Source organism: Pseudophryne corroboree, chromosome 11 (genome assembly GCF_028390025.1).
Source record: "Pseudophryne corroboree isolate aPseCor3 chromosome 11, aPseCor3.hap2, whole genome shotgun sequence".
Lineage (NCBI taxonomy): Eukaryota > Metazoa > Chordata > Amphibia > Anura > Myobatrachidae > Pseudophryne > Pseudophryne corroboree.
The window spans coordinates 297,823,539-297,842,854 of record NC_086454.1 but is presented as its reverse complement, the minus strand read 5'-3'; the positions used below and the strand labels follow the sequence as shown (position 1 = coordinate 297,842,854).

General features: G+C 48.6%; 1 protein-coding gene across 1 annotated transcript in view; it reads left to right on the top strand.

Annotated features, from left to right (window-relative positions):
• DPEP1 (dipeptidase 1) overlaps window positions 1–19,316 on the top strand; it is a 337,534-nt gene that overhangs the window by 233,481 nt on the left and 84,737 nt on the right. Inside the window, exon 3 of the mRNA XM_063945503.1 lies at window positions 16,804–17,053. Within this exon, the coding sequence (XP_063801573.1) occupies window positions 16,944–17,053 (110 nt within the window). The 5' untranslated portion in view covers window positions 16,804–16,943. The remainder of the gene's footprint in view (window positions 1–16,803; window positions 17,054–19,316) is intronic.

Genomic DNA, 19,316 nt, shown 5'->3' with positions numbered 1-19,316 from the left:
ATCACAAAAAGGCAAGAAAGTCAGAGGTGCGTCCTTTCTTGCCAGAGGCAGGGGTAGAGGAAAGAAGCTGCACAATACAGCTAGTTCCCAGGAACAGAAGTCCTCACCGGCTTCCACTAAATCCACCGCATGACGCTGGGGCTCCACAGGTGGAGCCGGGAGCGGTGGGGGCGCGTCTCCGAAATTTCAGCCACCAGTGGGTTCGCTCACAGGTGGATCCCTGGGCTCTACAGATTGTGTCTCAGGGATACAAGCTGGAATTCGAGGTGATGCCCCCTCACCGCTTCCTCAAATCGGCCCTGCCAGCTTCCCCCATAGAAAGGAAGGTAGTGTTAGCGGCGATTCACAAATTATATCTCCAGCAGGTGGTGGTAAAGGTTCCCCTCCTTCAACAGGGAAGGGGTTACTATTCCACAATGTTTGTGGTACCGAAACCGGACGGTTCGGTCAGACCCATATTGAATTTAAAATCCCTGAACATTTACCTGAAAAGGTTCAAGTTCAAGATGGAATCGCTCAGAGCGGTAATTGCAAGCCTGGAAGAGGGGGATTTTATGGTGTCTCTGGACATAAAGGATGCTTACCTGCATGTCCCCATTTATCCGCCTCATCAGGAGTACCTCAGATTTGTGGTACAGGACTGCCATTACCAATTCCAGACGTTGCCGTTTGGTCTGTCCACGGCACCGAGAATATTTACCAAGGTAATGGCGGAAATGATGGTGCTCCTACGAAAGCAAGGAGTCACAATTATCCCATACTTGGACGATCTCCTCATAAAGGCGAGGTCCAGAGAGCAGTTGCTGATCAGCGTAGCACACTCTCAGGAAGTGTTGCAACAGCACGGCTGGATTCTGAATATTCCAAAGTCGCAGCTGATTCCTACGACGCGGTTGCCCTTCCTGGGCATGATTCTGGACATGGACCAGAAGAAGGTGTTTCTCCCGGCGGAGAAGGCTCAGGAGCTCGTGACTCTGGTCAGAGACCTCTTAAAACCAAAACAGGTGTCAGTGCATCAATGCACGCGAGTCCTGGGAAAGATGGTGGCGTCATACGAAGCCATTCCCTTCGGCAGGTTCCATGCGAGGAACTTTCAGTGGGACCTGTTGGACAAGTGGTCCGGATCGCATCTTCACATGCATCGGCTGATCACCCTATCCACCAGGGCCAGGGTGTCTCTTCTGTAGTGGCTGCAAAGTGCTCACCTTCTCGAGGGCCGCATGTTCGGCATACAGGACTGGGTCCTGGTGACCACGGATGCAAGCCTCCGAGGATGGGGGGCAGTCACTCAGGGAAGAAACTTCCAAGGGCTGTGGTCAAGTCAGGAGACTTGTCTGCACATCAATATCCTGGAACTAAGGGCCATATACAACGCCCTGAGTCAAGCGGAGCCTCTGCTTCGCAACCAACCGGTGCTGATTCAGTCAGACAACATCACCGCAGTGGCTCATGTGAACCGCCAGGGCGGCACAAGAAGCAGGGTGGCGATGGCGGAAGCCACCAGAATTCTTCGTTGGGCGAAGAATCACGTGCAAGCACTGTCAGCAGTGTTCATTCCGGGAGTGGACAACTGGGAAGCAGACTTCCTCAGCAGGCACGACCTCCACCCGGGAGAGTGGGGACTTCATCAAGAAATCTTCACACAGATTACAAATCGATGGGAACTGCCACAGGTGGACATGATGGCATCCCGCCTCAACAAAAAGCTACAAAGGTATTGCGCCAGGTCAAGAGACCCTCAGGCGATAGCTGTGGACGCACTAGTAACACCGTGGGTGTTCCAGTCGGTCTATGTGTTTCCTCCTCTTCCTCTCATCCCCAAGGTGCTGAGAATCGTAAGAAAAAGAGGAGTGAGAACAATACTCATTGTTCCGTATTGGCCAAGAAGGACTTGGTACCCGGAACTGCAAGAAATGCTCACAGAGGACCCATGGCCTCTGCCTCTCAGACAGGATCTGTTGCAACAAGGGCCCTGTCTGTTCCAAGACTTACCGCGGCTGCGTTTGACGGCATGGCGGTTGAACGCCGGATCCTAGCGGAAATAGGCATTCCGGATGAAGTTATTCCTACGCTGATAAAGGCTAGGAAAGACGTGACAGCAAAACATTATCACCGTATATGGCGAAAATATGTTGCTTGGTGTGAGGCAAGGAAGGCCCCTACAGAGGAATTCCAGCTGGGCCGGTTCCTGCACTTCTTACAGTCAGGAGTGACTATGGGCTTAAAATTAGGGTCCATAAAGGTCCAGATTTCGGCTCTATCCATTTTCTTTCAAAAGGAAATGGCTTCACTTCCGGAGGTTCAGACATTTGTAAAGGGAGTGCTGCATATTCAGCCCCCTTTTGTGCCACCAGTGGCACCTTGGGATCTTAACGTGGTGTTGAGTTTCCTGAAATCTCACTGGTTTGAGCCACTTAAGACCGTGGAGCTAAAGTATCTCACGTGGAAAGTGGTCATGCTATTGGCCTTAGCTTTGGCTAGGCGTGTGTCAGAATTGGCGGCTTTGTCATGTAAAAGCCCCTATCTGGTTTTCCATATGGACAAGGCAGAATTACGGACTCGTCCGCAATTTCTGCCGAAGGTGGTGTCATCTTTTCATTTGAACCAACCTATTGTGGTGCCTGCGGCTACTCGTGACTTGGAGGATTCCAAGTTGCTAGATGTAGTCAGGGCTTTAAAGATTTATGTAACCAGAACGGCTGGAGTCAGGAAAACTGAGTCGCTGTTTATCCTGTATGCATCCAACAAGCTGGGTGCTCCTGCTTCAAAGCAAACTATTGCTCGCTGGATCTGTAACACGATTCAGCAAGCTCATTCTGCGGCTGGATTACCGCATCCAAAATCAGTGAAAGCCCATTCCACAAGGAAGGTGGGCTCTTCTTGGGCGGCTGCCCGAGGGGTCTCGGCATTACAGCTTTGCCGAGCAGCTACTTGGTCGGGTTCAAACACTTTTGCAAAATTCTACAAGTTTGATACCCTGGCTGAGGAGGACCTTGTGTTTGCCCATTCGGTGCTGCAGAGTCATCCGCACTCTCCCGCCCATTTGGGAGCTTTGGTATAATCCCCATGGTCCTTACGGAGTCCCCAGCATCCACTAGGACGTTAGAGAAAATAAGATTTTACTCACCGGTAAATCTATTTCTCGTAGTCCGTAGTGGATGCTGGGCGCCCGTCCCAAGTGCGGACTTCTTCTGCAATACTTGTATATAGTTATTGCTTATTTAAGGGTTATGTTATGTTGGCATCCGTTTGTTTGATGCTCTGTTGTTGTTCATACTGTTGACTGGGTATGTTATCACAAGTTATACGGTGTGATTGGTGTGGCTGGTATGAGTCTTACCCTGGATTCCAAAATCCTTTCCTTGTAATGTCAGCTCTTCCTGGCACAGTTTCCTCAACTGAGGTCTGGAGGAGGGGCATAGAGGGAGGAGCCAGTGCACACCAGTAGTCCTAATTCTTTCTTAGAGTGCCCTGTCTCCTGCGGAGCCCGTCTATTCCCCATGGTCCTTACGGAGTCCCCAGCAACCACTACGGACTACGAGAAATAGATTTACCGGTGAGTAAAATCTTATTTTCCACTCATTTCCAGTCTATTCTGAACACCTCACAATATTATTTTTAGTCCTAAAATTTGCACCGAGGTCGCTGGATGACTAACCCAAGTAGGCGGCACAAACACCTGGCCCATCTAGGAGTGGCACTGCAAACAGCACATGATGCAAAGATAGATTAAAAAAAAGAGGTGCAAGATGGAATTGTCCTTGGACCCTCCCACCCACCCTTATGTTGTATAAACGGGACATGCACACTTTAACAAACCCATCATTTCAGCCACAGGGTCTGCCTCACGACTGTGACTGAAATGACTGGTTGGTTTGGGCCCCCACCAAAAAAGAAGCAATCAATCTCTCCTTGCACAAACTGGCTCTACAGAGGCAAGATGTCCACCTCCTCCTCATCGTCTGATTCCTCACCCCTTTCACTGTGTACATCCCCCTACTCACAGAGTATTATTTCGTCCCCACTGGAATCCACCATCAAAGGTCCCTGTGTACTTTCTGGAGGCAATTGCTGGTGAATGTCTCCACGGAGGAATTGATTATAATTCATTTTGATGAACATCATCTTCTCCACATTTTCTGGAATTAACCTCCTATGCCGATCGCTGACAAGGTTACCGGCTGCACTAAACACTCTTTTGGAGTACACACTGGAGGGGGGGAAACTTAGGTAAAATAAAGCCAGTTTGTGCAAGGGCCTCCAAATTGCCTCTTTTTCCTGCCAGTATACGTACGGATTGTCTGACATGCCTACTTGGATGCTGTCACTCATATAATCCTCCACCATTCTTTCAATGGTGACAGAATCATATGCAGTGACAGTAGACAACATGTCAGTAATCGTTGGCAGGTCCTTCAGTCCGGACCAGATGTCAGCTATCGCTCCTGACTGCCCTGCATCACCGCCAGTGGGTGGTTTTGGAAATGTTATCCTTTTCCTGGCAGCTCCAGTGGCGGTAGAAAATGAAGGAGGAGCTGTTGGCGGGTCACGTTCTGCTTGACTTGACAATTGTCTCACCAGCAGGTCTTTGAACATCTGCAGACCTATGTCTGCCGGAAAGAGAGATACAACATAGGCTTTAAACCTAGGATCGAGCACGGTGGCCAAAATGTAGTGCTCTGATTTCAACAGATTGACCACCCGTGAATCCTGGTTAAGCGAATGAAGGGCTCCATCCACAAGTCCCACATGCCTAGCGGAATCGCTCCGTTTTAGCTCCTCCTTCAATCTCTCCAGCTGCTTCTGCAAAAGCCTGATGAGGGGAATGACCTGACTCAGGCTGGCAGTGTCTGAACTGACTTCACGTGTGGCAAGTTCAAAGGGTTGCAGAACCTTGCACAACGTTGAAATCATTCTCAACTGCATTTGAGTCAGGTGCATTCCCCCACCTTTGCCTATATCGTAGGCAGCTGTATATGTAATATCGCTATAAAGTGGGTTCGTACCTGAAGCTCTGTCGTTTTCGGGGTCGGCCGTGGCCACTCTTCAACGATGTCGAGGCCAGCGACTATTCTTCCCGTCACCTGTAGGGCTGAGGCAGAAGGACCAGGAGAATCCCAGAAGGACAACCCAAACACAATATGCTCAAGGACCACTACACAAGGATACGGTGACAACCATTTATTGCACTGAAAATATCAGTCACCGCTATAACTCAGTTCTTATCTGTGGCAATTGCATATGTTGAACATCATTACAATATCCTGCTTCTTTCCCTGTCTAGAACAGTGGGGGTCATTCCGAGTTGTTCGCTCTGTAAAAATCTTCGCATCGCAGCGATTTTCCGCTTAATGCGCATGCGCAATGTTCGCACTGCGACTGCGCCAAGTAAATTTGCTATGCAGTTAGGAATTTTACTCACGGCTTTTTCATCGTTCTGGCGATCGTAATGTGATTGACAGGAAATGGGTGTTACTGGGCGAAAACAGGCCGTTTTATGGGCGTGGGAAAAAACGCTACCGTTTCCGGAAAAAACGCAGGAGTGGCCGGAGAAACGGAGGAGTGTCTGGGCGAACGCTGGGTGTGTTTGTGACGTCAAACCAGGAACGACAAGCACTGAACTGATCGCAGATGCCGAGTAAGTCTGAAGCTACTCAGAAACTGCTACGAGGTGTGTAATCGCAATATTGCGAATACATCGTTCGCAATTTTAAGATGCTAAATTCACTCCTAGTAGGCGGCGGCTTAGCATGAGCAAATCTGCTAAAATCCGCTTGCGAGCGAACAACTCGGAATGAGGGCCAGTGTTCACAGTTTAGATATCTCAAAGGTATAACTATGACTGGATCAAACAATCAAATACATTACATGCACGAACAATCATTTGGAAGGTAACATTATCTTAGGGTAAGGAATGTCCTGGCAGTAACGTGGAAACGCTTCCTAAACTGTCCACAAGATGGCGTTATACGCCGGGCACTAATGTTCAGTTCCTGTGCCTCAGGGGCCGTTTGCGGTCAGTGAATCTTTAACAGACCGCAACAGTGAACTCCTGAGAAGACGTCGGGGGACGTGAGGTAAGTATTTGTAGGGAGGTATGCAGGACTACTTGTCTGTAATACAACACAGCAACAATGGCTAACGGTACTGACCGTATTTGTATCCACGGAAAGGTAAGTAGTTCGGCAACCTCAGGCGCCTCTATGACTGGAGAGGTATTGGTATCCACGGAAAGGTGAGGTGATTATTGGATTACATGCAGGGCTGGTTCTTGGGCGCTGTGCGCCCGGGCGACAATAGGGGTCGTGGCTACGTACAGGGGGCGTGGTCATTTACGCCCCCTGTACAGACTGAAATGATGTGCGGTGCGCGATGACGTCATCGCGCACCGCACAGCAAAGGTCCTCTCCACGAAGGGAATCTAGACGCGTAGCGTCTAGTTCCCTTCGTGGAGAGGACCTTTGCTGTGCGGTGCGCGATGACGTCATCGCGCACCGCACAGTAAAGGACCTCTCCACGAAGGGAAACTAGACGCGTACGCGTCTAGTTTCTCTTCACAGCGGCAGCGGGGGGCAACGGGCAGCGGGGGGCACAGCAGCAGCGGATCTTGCCCTGGTGCGGCGCCCTCCGGATGGCGCCCTGCACCCTTCGGAAGGCGGCGCCCCGGGCAAAAGTCCTGCTTGCCCGTGGCAAGATCCGCTACTGATTACATGCCTCAGTGTTCATACAGGGGTCAGCATGAGTGCTCTCTCTCTAAGGCTCAGCACTGTATCAGATTTCCCAGGCCTACCTATATACATGGGTGAGGAGAGACAAGAGTTCTGTTTGGAGGGAGACAAACAGGGGGGTTGAACAGACCTATATTGGCTCTTTGAGTGTCAGTGACGTTCCCTTTGTTTGACCGGAGGACACTGTCAGTGAGAGTCCCTATATCAGACACGTCTGATAGACTGTAGGGAGACTGGGTACCTGTTTCCAGTGGCTGCTACGGCTGCTTCTCCTGTAGGTCGGCAGGCTGTACACATTCTGTGGGGAGTCTCAGCATTCTTGTGGGTAAGGGCTGGCTGACTGACTGGACGTCCCGCTCTCTCCTCCGGTGCAGCAGCAGAGCCCTGTGTTGCGCTGTGGCTGGCCACGTCTTTCCCCGACTTCCACGCTGCTGTGTTTTTGGTCTCGCACCGCTCCTCCTGCAGCTCCTTCTCTGGATCTCCAGCCCTGGCTAGCGGCTCCCTTCAGGTGCACTCCCCGCAGCGGCTTCTCTCTCTCCCTCCGCTGCGACGTGCCACTCTCTCTCCCTGCCATCTCCCGCGCTTCTGCTCAGCCATCCTCCTTCCCGTCCTGACCTCCTCTGGCACACCGCTTCCCGTCCAATCCTGGCGCTCCGGGTTCCCGTGCTTGGGCAGACCAGCAGTACGGCTCTCCTGGGTCTTGGTGCCCTCCATCGCGGCTCTTCCCGTATGTTGTTGCTAGGCAACTGGGGCAGGGGATCTCGACACTGTCAGTGCCTGTGTAGCTGACAGGCCCCTGCAGGCAGCGCTGACTGTTAATAATACTAGTAGGGGGACAGTAGGGGTATCCCACACGTGGGTACCACATATAGGCTTGAATGGCCTTTTGCTGCGCCTCCATCCTCTGAAGCATATAGAGGGTTGAATTCCACCTCGTTACCACCTCTAGCTTCAGCTGATGGCAGGGCATTTTAAGGAGTGTTTGCTGGTGCTCCAGTCTTCGGCACGCGGTGGCTGAATGCCGAAAGTGGCCTGCAATTCTTCGGGGCACCGACAGCATCTCTTACATGCCCCTGTCGTTTTGAAAAAAATTCTGCACCACCAAATTCATTGTATGTGCAAAACATGGGACGTGCTGGAATTTGCCTACATGTAATGCACGCACAATATTGGTGGCGTTGTCCGATGTCACAAATCCCCAGGAGAGTCCAATTGGGGTAAGCCAATCTGCAATGATGTTCCTCAGTTTCCGTAAGAGGTTCTCAGCGATGTGCCTCTTATGGAAAGCGGTGATACAAAGCGTAGCCTGCCTAGGAACGAGTTGGCGTTTGCGAGATGCCGCTATTGGTGCCGCCACTGCTGTTGTTGCTGTGGTAGGCAATACATCTACCCAGTGGGATGTCACAGTCATATAGTCCTTAGTCTCCCCTGCTCCACTTGTCCACATGTCCGTGGTTAAATGGACATTGGGTACAACTGCATTTTTTAGGACACTGGTGACTCTTTTTCTGACATCTGTGTACATTCTCGGTATCGCCTGCCTAGAGAAGTGGAACCTAGATGGTATTTGGTACCAGGGACACACTACCTCAAGCAATTTTCTATGTCCCTGTGAACTAACGGCGGATACCGGACGCACGTCTAACACCAACATAGTTGTTAAGGCCTGAGTTATCCGCTTTGCAAAAGGATGACTGCTGTGATATTTCATCTCCCTCGCAAAGGACTGTTGGACGGTCAATTGCTAACTGGAAGTACAGTAGTACAAGTGGTCTTCCGACTTCCCCTCTGGGATGACGATCGACTCCCAGCAGCAACAACAGCAGTGCCAGCAGTAGTAGGCATTACACTCAAGGATCCATCCGAGGAATCCCAGTTAGGAGAGGACTCATCAGACTTGCCAGTGACGTGGCATGCAGCACTATTGGCGTTCCTGTCTAAGGAGGAAATTGACATTGAGGGAGTTGGTGGTGTGGTTTGCAGGAGCTTTGGTACAAGAGGAAGAAGGGATTTAGTTGTCAGTGGACTGCTTTCGCTGTCACCCAAAGTTTTTTAACTTGTCAATGACTTCTGATGAATGTACTCCAGGTGACGTATAAGGGAGGATGTTCCTAGGTGGTTAACGTTCTTACCCCTACTTATTACAGCTTAACAAAGGCAACACATGGCTTGACAGCAGTTGTCCGCATTTCTGTTGAAATAATTTCACACGAAGAGGTGATTTTTTTTTTTGGTATTTTGACCAGGCATGTCAATGGCCTTATTCCTCCCAGGGACAACAGGTGTCTCCCCGGGTACCTGACTTAAACAAACCACCTCTCTATCAGAATCCTCCTTGTCAATTTCCTCCTCAGCGCCAGCAACACCCATATTCTCATCCTGGTGTACTTCAACAGTGACATCTTCAATTTGAATATCAGGAACTGATATTCCTTACAGCACTTGCAGGGGGCGTGCAAATGGTGGAAGGAGCCACCTCTTCCCGTCCAGTGTTGGGAAGGTCAGGCATCGTAACCGACACAATTGGACTCTCCTTGGGGATTTGTGATTTAGAAGAACGCACAGTTCTTTGCTGTGCTTTTGCCAGCTTAACTCTTTTCATTTTTCTAGCGGGAGGATGAGTGCTTCCATCCTCATGTGAAGCTGAACCACTATCCATGAACATAGGCCAGGGCCTCAGCCGTTTCTTGCCACTCCGTGTCGTAAATGGCATATTGGCAAGTTTACGCTTCTCAGACGCTTTTAATTTAGATTTTTGGGTCATTTTACTGAACTTTTGTTTTTTGGATTTTACATGCTCTCTACTATGACATTAGGCATCGGCCTTGGCAGACGACGTTGATTGCATTTCATCATCTCTGCCATGACTAGTGGCAGCAGCTTCAGCACTAGGTGGAAGTGGTTCTTGATCTTTCCCTATTTTACCCTCCACATTTTTGTTCTCCATTTTTTAATGTGTGAAATTATATGGCAGTAATATATCTGGAATTAGACAGCAGTAATGTCTGGAATTAGATACCACTAGATAGATACCAGATACCACTGTGACTGGAATGATGATGACCTATGCACAGTGACATGACACTACCACAGCACCCTACAGCAGCAAGATGCAGCACAAGACACTGGACTTTTAGTCACCACAATGCAGCACTGATACTGAGCACAGATATTGAGCACTGTTCAGGATACTAGAACTGACACTGGGAAGCGAGAACAGCAATGGACTACTGTACTGTACTACTATATACTGGTCAGTGGTCACCACAATGCAGCAATGATAATAATGAGCACAGATATTGAGCACTGTTCGGGATACTAGAACTGACACGGAGCAGCAAAATACAGCAATGGACTACTGTACTATACTACCATATACCGGTCCCCACAATGCAGCAATGATAATAATGAGCACAGATATTGAGCACTGTTCAGGATAATAGAACTGACACTGGGCAGCGAGAACAGCACTGGACTACTGTACTGTACTACTATATACTGGTCAGTGGTCACCACAATGCAGCAATGATAATAATGAGCACAGATATTGAGCACTGTTCAGGATAATAGGATTGACACTGGGCAGCGAGAACAGCACTGGACTACTGTACTGTACTACTATATACTGGTCAGTGGTCACCACAATGCAGCAATGATAATAATGAGCACAGATATTGAGCACTGTTCAGGATAATAGAACTGACACTGGGCAGCGAGAACAGCACTGGACTACTGTACTGTACTACTATATACTGGTCAGTGGTCAACACAATGCAGCAATGATAATAATGAGCACAGATATTGAGCACTGTTCAGGATAATAGAACTGACACTGGGCAGCAAGAACAGCACTGGACTACTGTACTCTACTACTATATACTGGTCAGTGGTCACCACAATGCAGCAATGATAATAATGAGCACAGATATTGAGCACTTTTCAGGATACTAGAACTGACACTGGGCAGCGAGAACAGCACTGGACTACTGTACTACTATATACTGGTCAGTGGTAACCACAATGCAGCAATGATAATAATGAGCACAGATATTGAGCACTGTTCAGGATACTAGAACTGACACGGAGCAGCAAAATACAGCAATGGACTACTGTACTGTCCTACCATATACTGGGCCCCACAATGCAGCAATGATAATAATGAGCACAGATATTGAGCACTGTTCAGGATACTAGAACTGACACTGGGCAGCAAGAACAGCACTAGACTACTGTACTGTACTACTATATACTGGTCAGTGGTAACTGCAAAGAAGCAATGATAATAATGAGCACAGATATTGAGCACTGTTCAGGATGCTAGAACTGACACAGAACAGCAAAATACAGCAATGGACTACTGTACTGTACTACCATATACTGGTCACCACAATGCAGCGATGATAATAATGAGCACAGGTATTGAGCACTGTTCAGGATAATAGAACTGACACTGGGCAGCGAGAACAGCACTGAACTACTGTACTGTACTACTATATATTGGTCACTGGTCACCACAATGCAGCAATGATAATAATGAGCACAGATATTGAGCACTGTTCAGGATAACAGAACTGACACTGGGCAGCGAGAACAGCACTGGACTACTGTACTGTACTATATACTGGTCAGTGGTCACCACAATGCAGCAATGATAATAATGAGTACAGATATTGAGCACTGTTCAGGATACTAGAACTGACACGGAGCAGCAAAATACAGCAATGGACTACTGTACTGTACTACCATATACTGGTCACCACAATGCAGCAATGATAATAATGAGCACAGATATTGAGCACTGTTCAGGATAATAGAACTGACACTGGGCAGCGAGAACAGCACTGGACTACTGTACTGTACTACTATATACTGGTCAGTGGTCACCACAATGCAGCAATGATAATAATGAGCACAGATATTGAGCACTGTTCAGGATAATAGAACTGACACTGGGCAGCGAGAACAGCACTGGACTACTGTACAGTATTACTATATACTGGGCCCCACAATGCAGCAATGATAATAATAAACACAGATATTGAGCACTGTTCAGGATAATAGAACTGACATAGAGCAGCAAAATACAGCAATGGACTACTGTACTATACCACTATATACTGGTCACCACAATGCAGCACTGATACTGAGCACAGATATTGGGCTATTCAGGCAGAGCATGTATCCACGTCCTCTTCGCTCAATCTACAATGCACGACTGAAAATGGCGGTGACGCACGGCTCTTTATATGGAATCCGAATCTCGCGAGAATCCGACAGCGGGATGATGACGTTTTGCCTCATTCGGGTTAACCGAGCAAGGCGGGAAGAACCGAGGCTGCCTCGGACCCGTGTAAACCACGTGAAGTACGGGGGGGTTCGGATCTCGTCGAACCGAACCCGCTCATCTCTAGTTATTATACGCCTTAGAACGGCCATCATTCCTAAGTGGAAAAAACAAGCCTGAATTGGCTTATGTATTAGCAAAAAAAACCTATACTAAGGTCTAACTAAGGCTTTATTAATCTTAATGGCTGCTAAACAGGTGAAGTTTCTAAAGTTGGTGAACATGCTACCTCTAGTTAAACTATTATAAAAAAAAACACTGTAATCCTAGGTTCTTATTTAGACCCTTGGGGAAAATTGTCCCCAGGGTATAAAACCACCTGGACTCCTTTAGTAATAAAAGTCTATCTCTGTTACCACCTCTTAAGGACTTAGGGACGTGATCAATGAGGATGGCCCTAATACTGGCCACTCCATGCTTGGCTTCCATGCAGTGACGGGCAAATGGTTGTTCGCTTTGGCCCTTTTCATGGGCCTTTTTAATGGCACTACGATGTAGGGCCATTCTCTCCCTAAATTGTCTTATGGCCTTGCCAATATAGGACAGACCACAAGGACAAGTGAGGAGGTACACCATGTGTGTGGTGGTGCAGGTCAATCTATGCCTGATTTTGATTTTACGGCCAGTGTGGGGGTGACTCGGGACTTCCCGCCAGACTCTGAAACCAGAACAAGGCAAAACGTCATCATCCCTCTGTCGGATTCTCACGGGTTTTGGATTCCATATAAGGAGCCGCACGTCGTGGCCATTTTCACTCCGGCATTGGAGAGTGTAGCGAGAGGACGTGTCTCTTCAGTGTCTATGCGGGAAGTGGTGTGGCACGTGGAGTGGAGACCTGCTCTTATGTGTCATTGCAGTGCTGTGTTGTGCTGCATCAGTCCAGTGCTGCTGCTGTATAAGTCCAGTGCAGTGGTGCTGTGTTGTGCTGCATCAGTCCAGTGGTCGTGTCCTGTGCTGCCATAAGTCCAGTGGTGGTATCCTGTGCTGCCATAAGTCCAGTGCTGCTGCTGTATAAGTCCAGTGCAGTGGTGCTGTGTTGTGCTTCATTAGTCCAGTGGTGGTGTCCTGTGATGTCATAAGTCCAGTGCTGCTGCCGTACAAGTCCAGGGGTACTGCCGTATAAGTCCAGTCCAGTGGTGCAGCCATATAAGTTTACGGGTACTGCCGTATAAGTCATGGGGTACTGCTGTATAAACCCAGTCCAGTGGTGCAGCCATATAAGTTCATGGGTACTGCCGTATAAGTCCAGGGGTACTGCCGTATAAGTCCAGTCGAGTGGTGCAGCCGTATAAGTTCAGGGGTGCTGCCGTATAAGTCCAGTGGTACTGCCGTATAAGTCCAGTCCAGTGGTGCAGCCATATAAGTTCATGGATACTGCCGTATAAGTCCAGGGGTACTGCCGTATAAGTCCAGTGGTACTGCCGTATAAGTCCAGTCCAGTGGTGCAGCCGTATAAGTTCAGGGGTACTGCTGTATAAGTCATGGGGTACTGCTGTATAAGTCCAGTCCAGTGGTGCAGCCATATTAGGTCAGGGGTACTGCCATATAAGTCCAGGGGTACTGCCATATAAGTCCAGGGGTACTGCCGTATAAGTCCAGGGGTACTGCTTTATAAGTCCAGGGGAACTGCCGTATAAGTCCAGTGGTACTGCTGTATAAGTCCAGTCAAGTGGTGCAGCCGTATAAGTTCAGGGGTACTGCCGTTTAAGTCCAGTGGTACTGCCGTATAAGTCCAGTCCAGTGGTGCAGCCGTATAAGTTCAGGGATACTGCCGTATATGTTCAGTGGTACTGCCGTATAAGTCCAGGGGTACTGCCGTATAAGTCCAGGGGTACTGCCGTATAAGTCCAGCGGTACTGCCGTATAAGTCCAGTCCAGTGGTGCAGCCGTATAAGTTCAGGGGTACTGCCATATAAGTCCAGTGGTACTGCCGTATAAGTACAATCCAGTGGTACTGTCGTATAAGTCCAGGGGTACTGCTGTATAAGTCCAGTGGTACTGCCGTATAAGTTCAGTCCAGTGGTGCAGCCGTATAAGTTCAGGGGTACTGCCGTATAAGTCCAGTCCAGTGGTGCAGTCATATAAGTCCAATGGTACTGCCATATAAGTCCAGTCCAGTGGTGCAGCCGTATAAGTTCAGTGGTACTGTTGTATAAGTCCAGTCCAGTGGTGCAGCCGTATAAGTTCAGGGGTACTGCCATATAAGTCCAGGGGTACTTCCATATAAGTCCAGGGGTACTGCCATATAAGTCCAGGGGTACTGCTGTATAAGTCCAGGGGTACTGCTGTATAAGTCCAGGGGAACTGCGGTATAAGTCCAGTGGTACTGCCGAATAAGTCCAGTCCAGTGGTGCAGCCGTATAAGTTCAGGGGTACTGCCGTTTAAGTCTAGTGGTACTGCCGTAAAAGTCCAGTCCAGTGGTGCAGCCGTATAAGTTCAGGGGTACTGCCATATAAGTCCAGTGGTACTGCCGTGTAAGTCCAGTCCAGTGGTGCAGCCATATAAGTTCAGTGGTACTGCCGTATAAGTCCAGGGGTACTGCTGTATAAGTCCAGTGGTACTGCCGTATAAGTTCAGTGGTACTGCCGTATAAGTCCAGTCCAGTGGTGCAGTCATATAAGTCCAGTGGTACTGCCGTATAAGTCCAGTCCAGTGGTACTGCTGTATAAGTCCAGTCCAGTGGTGCAGCCATATAAGTTCAGTGGTACTGCTATATAAGTCATGGGGTACTGCCGTATAAGTCCAGTGGTGCTGCCGTATAAGTCCAGTCCAGTGGTGCAGCCGTGTAAGTTCAGGGGTACTGCCGTATAAGTCCAGTCCAGTGGTGCAGCCGTATAAGTTCAGGGGTACTGCCATATAAGTCCAGGGGCACTGCCATATAATTTCAGGGGTACTGCTGTATAAGTCATGGGGTACTGCTGTATAAGTCCAGGGGCACTGCCGTATAAGTTCAGTGGTACTGCCGTATAAGTCCAGTCGAGTGGTGCAGCCATATAAGTTCAGGGGTACTGCTGTTTAAGTACAGTGGTACTGCCATATAAGTCCAGTCCAGTGGTGCAGCCGTATAAGTTCAGGGGTACTGCCGTATAAGTCCAGTGGTACTGCCGAATAAGTCCAGTCCAGTGGTGCAGCCATATAAGTTCAGGGATACTGCTGTATAAGCTCAGTGGTACTGCCATATAAGTTCAGGGGTACTGCCGTATAAGTCCAGTGGTACTGCCGTATATGTCCAGTCCAGTGGTGCAGCCGTATAAGTTCAAGGGTACTGCCGTATAAGTCCAGTGGTACTGCCATATAAGTCCAGTCCAGTGGTGCAGCCGTATAAGTTCAGGGGTACTGTTGTATAAGTCATGGGGTACTGCCGTATAAGTCCAGTCCAGTGGTGCAGCCATATAATTTCAGGGGTACTGCCATATAAGTTCAGGGGTATTGCCGTATAAGTCATGGGGTACTGCCGTATAAGTTCAGGGGTACTGCCGTATAAGTCCAGTGGTACTGCCGTATAAGTCCAGTCCAGTGGTGCAGCCGTATAAGTTCAGGGGTACTGCCGTATAAGTCCAGTGGTACTGCCGTATAATACCAGTCCAGTGGTGCAGCCGTATAAGTTCAGGGATACTGCTGTATAAGTTCAGGGGTACTGCCGTATAAGTCCAGTGGTACTGCCGTATTATTCCAGTCCAGTGGTGCAGCCGTATAAGTTCAGGGGTACTGCCGTATAAGTCCAGTGGTACTGCCGTATTAGTCCAGTCCAGTGGTGCAGCTGTATACGTTCAGGGGTACTGCCGTATAACTTCAGGGGTACTGCCCTATAAGTCCAGTGGTGCAGCTGTATATGTTCAGGGATACTGCCGGTATAAGTCCACCTGTCCTAGACATAGACTGCTTATCTGGGCAGCCCAGAGCAAATGGTGGAGGAGGGACTCCATGACCCGGCGGAGATGGTAAATCCATACTTACCTACTTATTCCTCCTCTCCGGGAGAAGCCCGGAAGGAGGCACTGCGGGGAACTTAGGGGTGGGGGGAGAGGGGGGCCTGGCTCTGACATCATGAAGCCCCACCTCCACCTCTGGAAAACATTGCGATTTGTGCTTCTGTGGGAGGGGCGGGGCTAAAATAAAGAGATTTGCGTAATTGTAGCCACTCCCCACGGAGCCACGAATGCTGGAGATTATCTCTCCATCCTTCCCGCTTCACTAGGATGCTGGAGATCTGCCTGCTCTTCCGGGGGTGCAGGGGGGTCTTCCCCAAAAATCGGGAGCCGAGAGTATAAAAGTATGGGTAAGTCTCAGAGTGGCTCCTGTGCATGCAAAACAAGCAGAAGTAACTTTGGGGGTTAATGTATCAAGCAGTGAAAAGAATGGAGAAGTGGACTAGTGGAGAATCAATTAGCTCTGAGGCAGCAGCATTTAGTAAGTGCACTCTATTAAATGATAGGTAGATGCTGATTGGTTACTATAGGCAACATCTCCACTGGCTCACTTCACTTTTTTCACTGCTTGATACATTAACCCTAATATTACACATGCATCAGTTTTTTAAAGCTGAGAGAGAAGAAGAGCTCCATTTATGGACTAAGGAAAAGTTACACCTACTTAGTGTTATATAGCCATAATTCTTCAGCTAACACTTGGGTGTGACTATCACAATATAGTATATGATTATAACTGAGGAAAGCACTTAATCCTTCTCTCTCATGTTTACAGTTACTGATTAATCCTTCTCTATACAGGACATAAAGGGTACAGAGCTTCCACAATTCAGCAGCAATCTATCACGTGTTTGGGTGAATGGGAGACACTAGATAAGGTCCTGGAGTCACTTTGCCTGTCACAGATTACCTGAAAGGTGGCATCGGGCAACAGATACACTATGGCATTCCTGAGTATACTGGCACTGCTTTGCTGCCACTTTGTGGTGGTGGTGGATTCTAACAGAACGCAAGCCTTGGAAATAATGGACCGTGTACCTGTCATAGATGGGTAAGTCCTGATCCTGGTAATGCTGCTGCAATGTAGTGCCTGTTATCTCCCTTTACTAGGTGATCATTATATAACGGTAGATAATAGATTGTAGCTTTCTGTCAAAAGAGCCTTTTAGAGGTTGTGTGTGTAAAAATGTAAAAGTATGCTAAATAGATCTGACTGACAAATGCAGGATTCCTAGATGGGGGGTTTCCAAATGCCTGATTTCAGAGCGAGTGTGGTCGGACCATGATTTGCAGATAGCAAGCTATATGTAATATGTGTATTCCCACTCTGTATTCTCATTAAATCCTTTTTCAATATTGAGTGATGTCAATCAGCCGTAAATATGTCTGTCTTAATCCAAGTAATATAGCCAGTGTCCACTCCTTCTCCACTCATATGCTTGTCAGAGAGAATGTCTCCCTATAACCCTCACTCATATAATGGGATTGGGGTAGTGAAACAAATAAAACAAATTAGTAGTTCAGAGACCTCTGGGTAAATTATAACAATTTGATTTATAAAATGCACTCACAATTACAAAACAATTACAAACATATAGAGCATTCTGCCCATCCCCCTGCAGCCTAGATACTCCTAGCAGGTGCCCAGATGTAAGTAGCCTGGCAAACAAAGTTCAAGAAGCAGAGACTGGTCAATCATTCCCTACAGATTCGCTTTTGAGAAAGGAAAGCAGCTAAAACACGTTGGGGGTAATTCCAAGTTGATCGCAGCAGAATTTTTTTTTAGCAATTGGGCAAAACCATGGGGGTCATTCCGAGTTGTTCGCTCGCAAGCTGCTTTTAGCAGCTTTGCACACGCTAAGCCGCCGCCTACTGGGAGTGAATCTTAGCTTATCAAAATTGCGAACGAAAGATTAGCAGAATTGCGAATAGACACTTCTTAGCAGTTTCTGAGTAGCTCCACACTTACTCGGCATCTGCGATCAGTTCAGTCAGTTTCGTTCCTGGTTTGACGTCACAAACACACCCAGCGTTCGCCCAGACACTCCTCCGTTTCTCCAGCCACTCCCGCGTTTTTCCCAGAAACGGCAGCGTTTTTTCACACACACCCATAAAACGGCCAGTTTCCGCCCAGAAACACCCACTTCCTGTCAATCACACTCCGAACAGCAGAACGAAGAAAAAACCTTGTAATGCCGTGAGTAAAATACCTAACTGCATAGCAAATTTACTTGGCGCAGCCGCACTGCGGACATTGCGCATGCGCATTAGCGACTAATCGCTCCGTTACGAGAAAAAAATAACGAGCGAACAACTCGGAATGACCCCCCATGTGCACTGCAGGGGAGGCAGATATAACATGTGTAGAGAGAGTAAGATTTGGGTGGGTTATTTTGTTTCTGTGCAGGGTAAATACTGGCTGCTTTATTTTTACACTGCAAATTAGATTGCAGATTGAACACACCCCACCCAAATCTAACTCTCTCTGCACATGTTAAATCTGCCTCCCCTGCAGTGCACATGGTTTTGCCCAATTGCTAACAAAAATCCTGCTGCGATCAACTTGGAATTACCCCCGTTAAGCGGTGGCTGTTTCTATAGACTTCTGCTGACACCTGCAGGGAATATCTATTGACCTTACCAGGAGGATTGCATGCTATCTGACAGAGCGCCTGAGTGTATCTTATATAAACAATTGCACTATTAGGAAGTAAAGGTGAAGCTTCTATTGTGGAACTGTGGGACTAATTGTGCATATATTACACCTGTCTTTGTTTAGGTAACAGCTATAGCCTGCCTCCTAGAAAGTGCAGCGCATGTAGAGCCTAATTTAGACCTGATCGCTGTGCTGCAAAATACGCTGTCCTGCGCAGTGCCGTAACTAGGTGTCTGCCAGCGTTGCGTTGCACACAGCGCATCTGCACTGAGGGCGCATCCGCTGGCACACACATGGGGCCGGGCTGCACACTGGCCCGGTTCTCCCATTACACCAACTACGCAAGTACATGTACCACCAGCCGACAGAACGTGCCAGGGTTCGGGAACTTCCTGCAGCAGCCAGACAGTGAAGGGGTCGCAGACGTAGTGTAGAGAGGACCCCAGGGCTGCTCTTCACTGTGCCTGGCATGCTGTGAGCAGGGCAGCGCGCCTGTAAGAGGCGGCTGCGTTGTCACAAAAACTGGTGCGCAGAGCCGGTGATTCGCGCAGTGTGTGGGAAGCTCTTTTGGTGCCGGTGGACAAATTAGTGAAGAGGAACGGGGCACCTGCTCAGGAACGCTGCCAACGTCCAGAAGAGGGCCCGCATGGGACGCCAG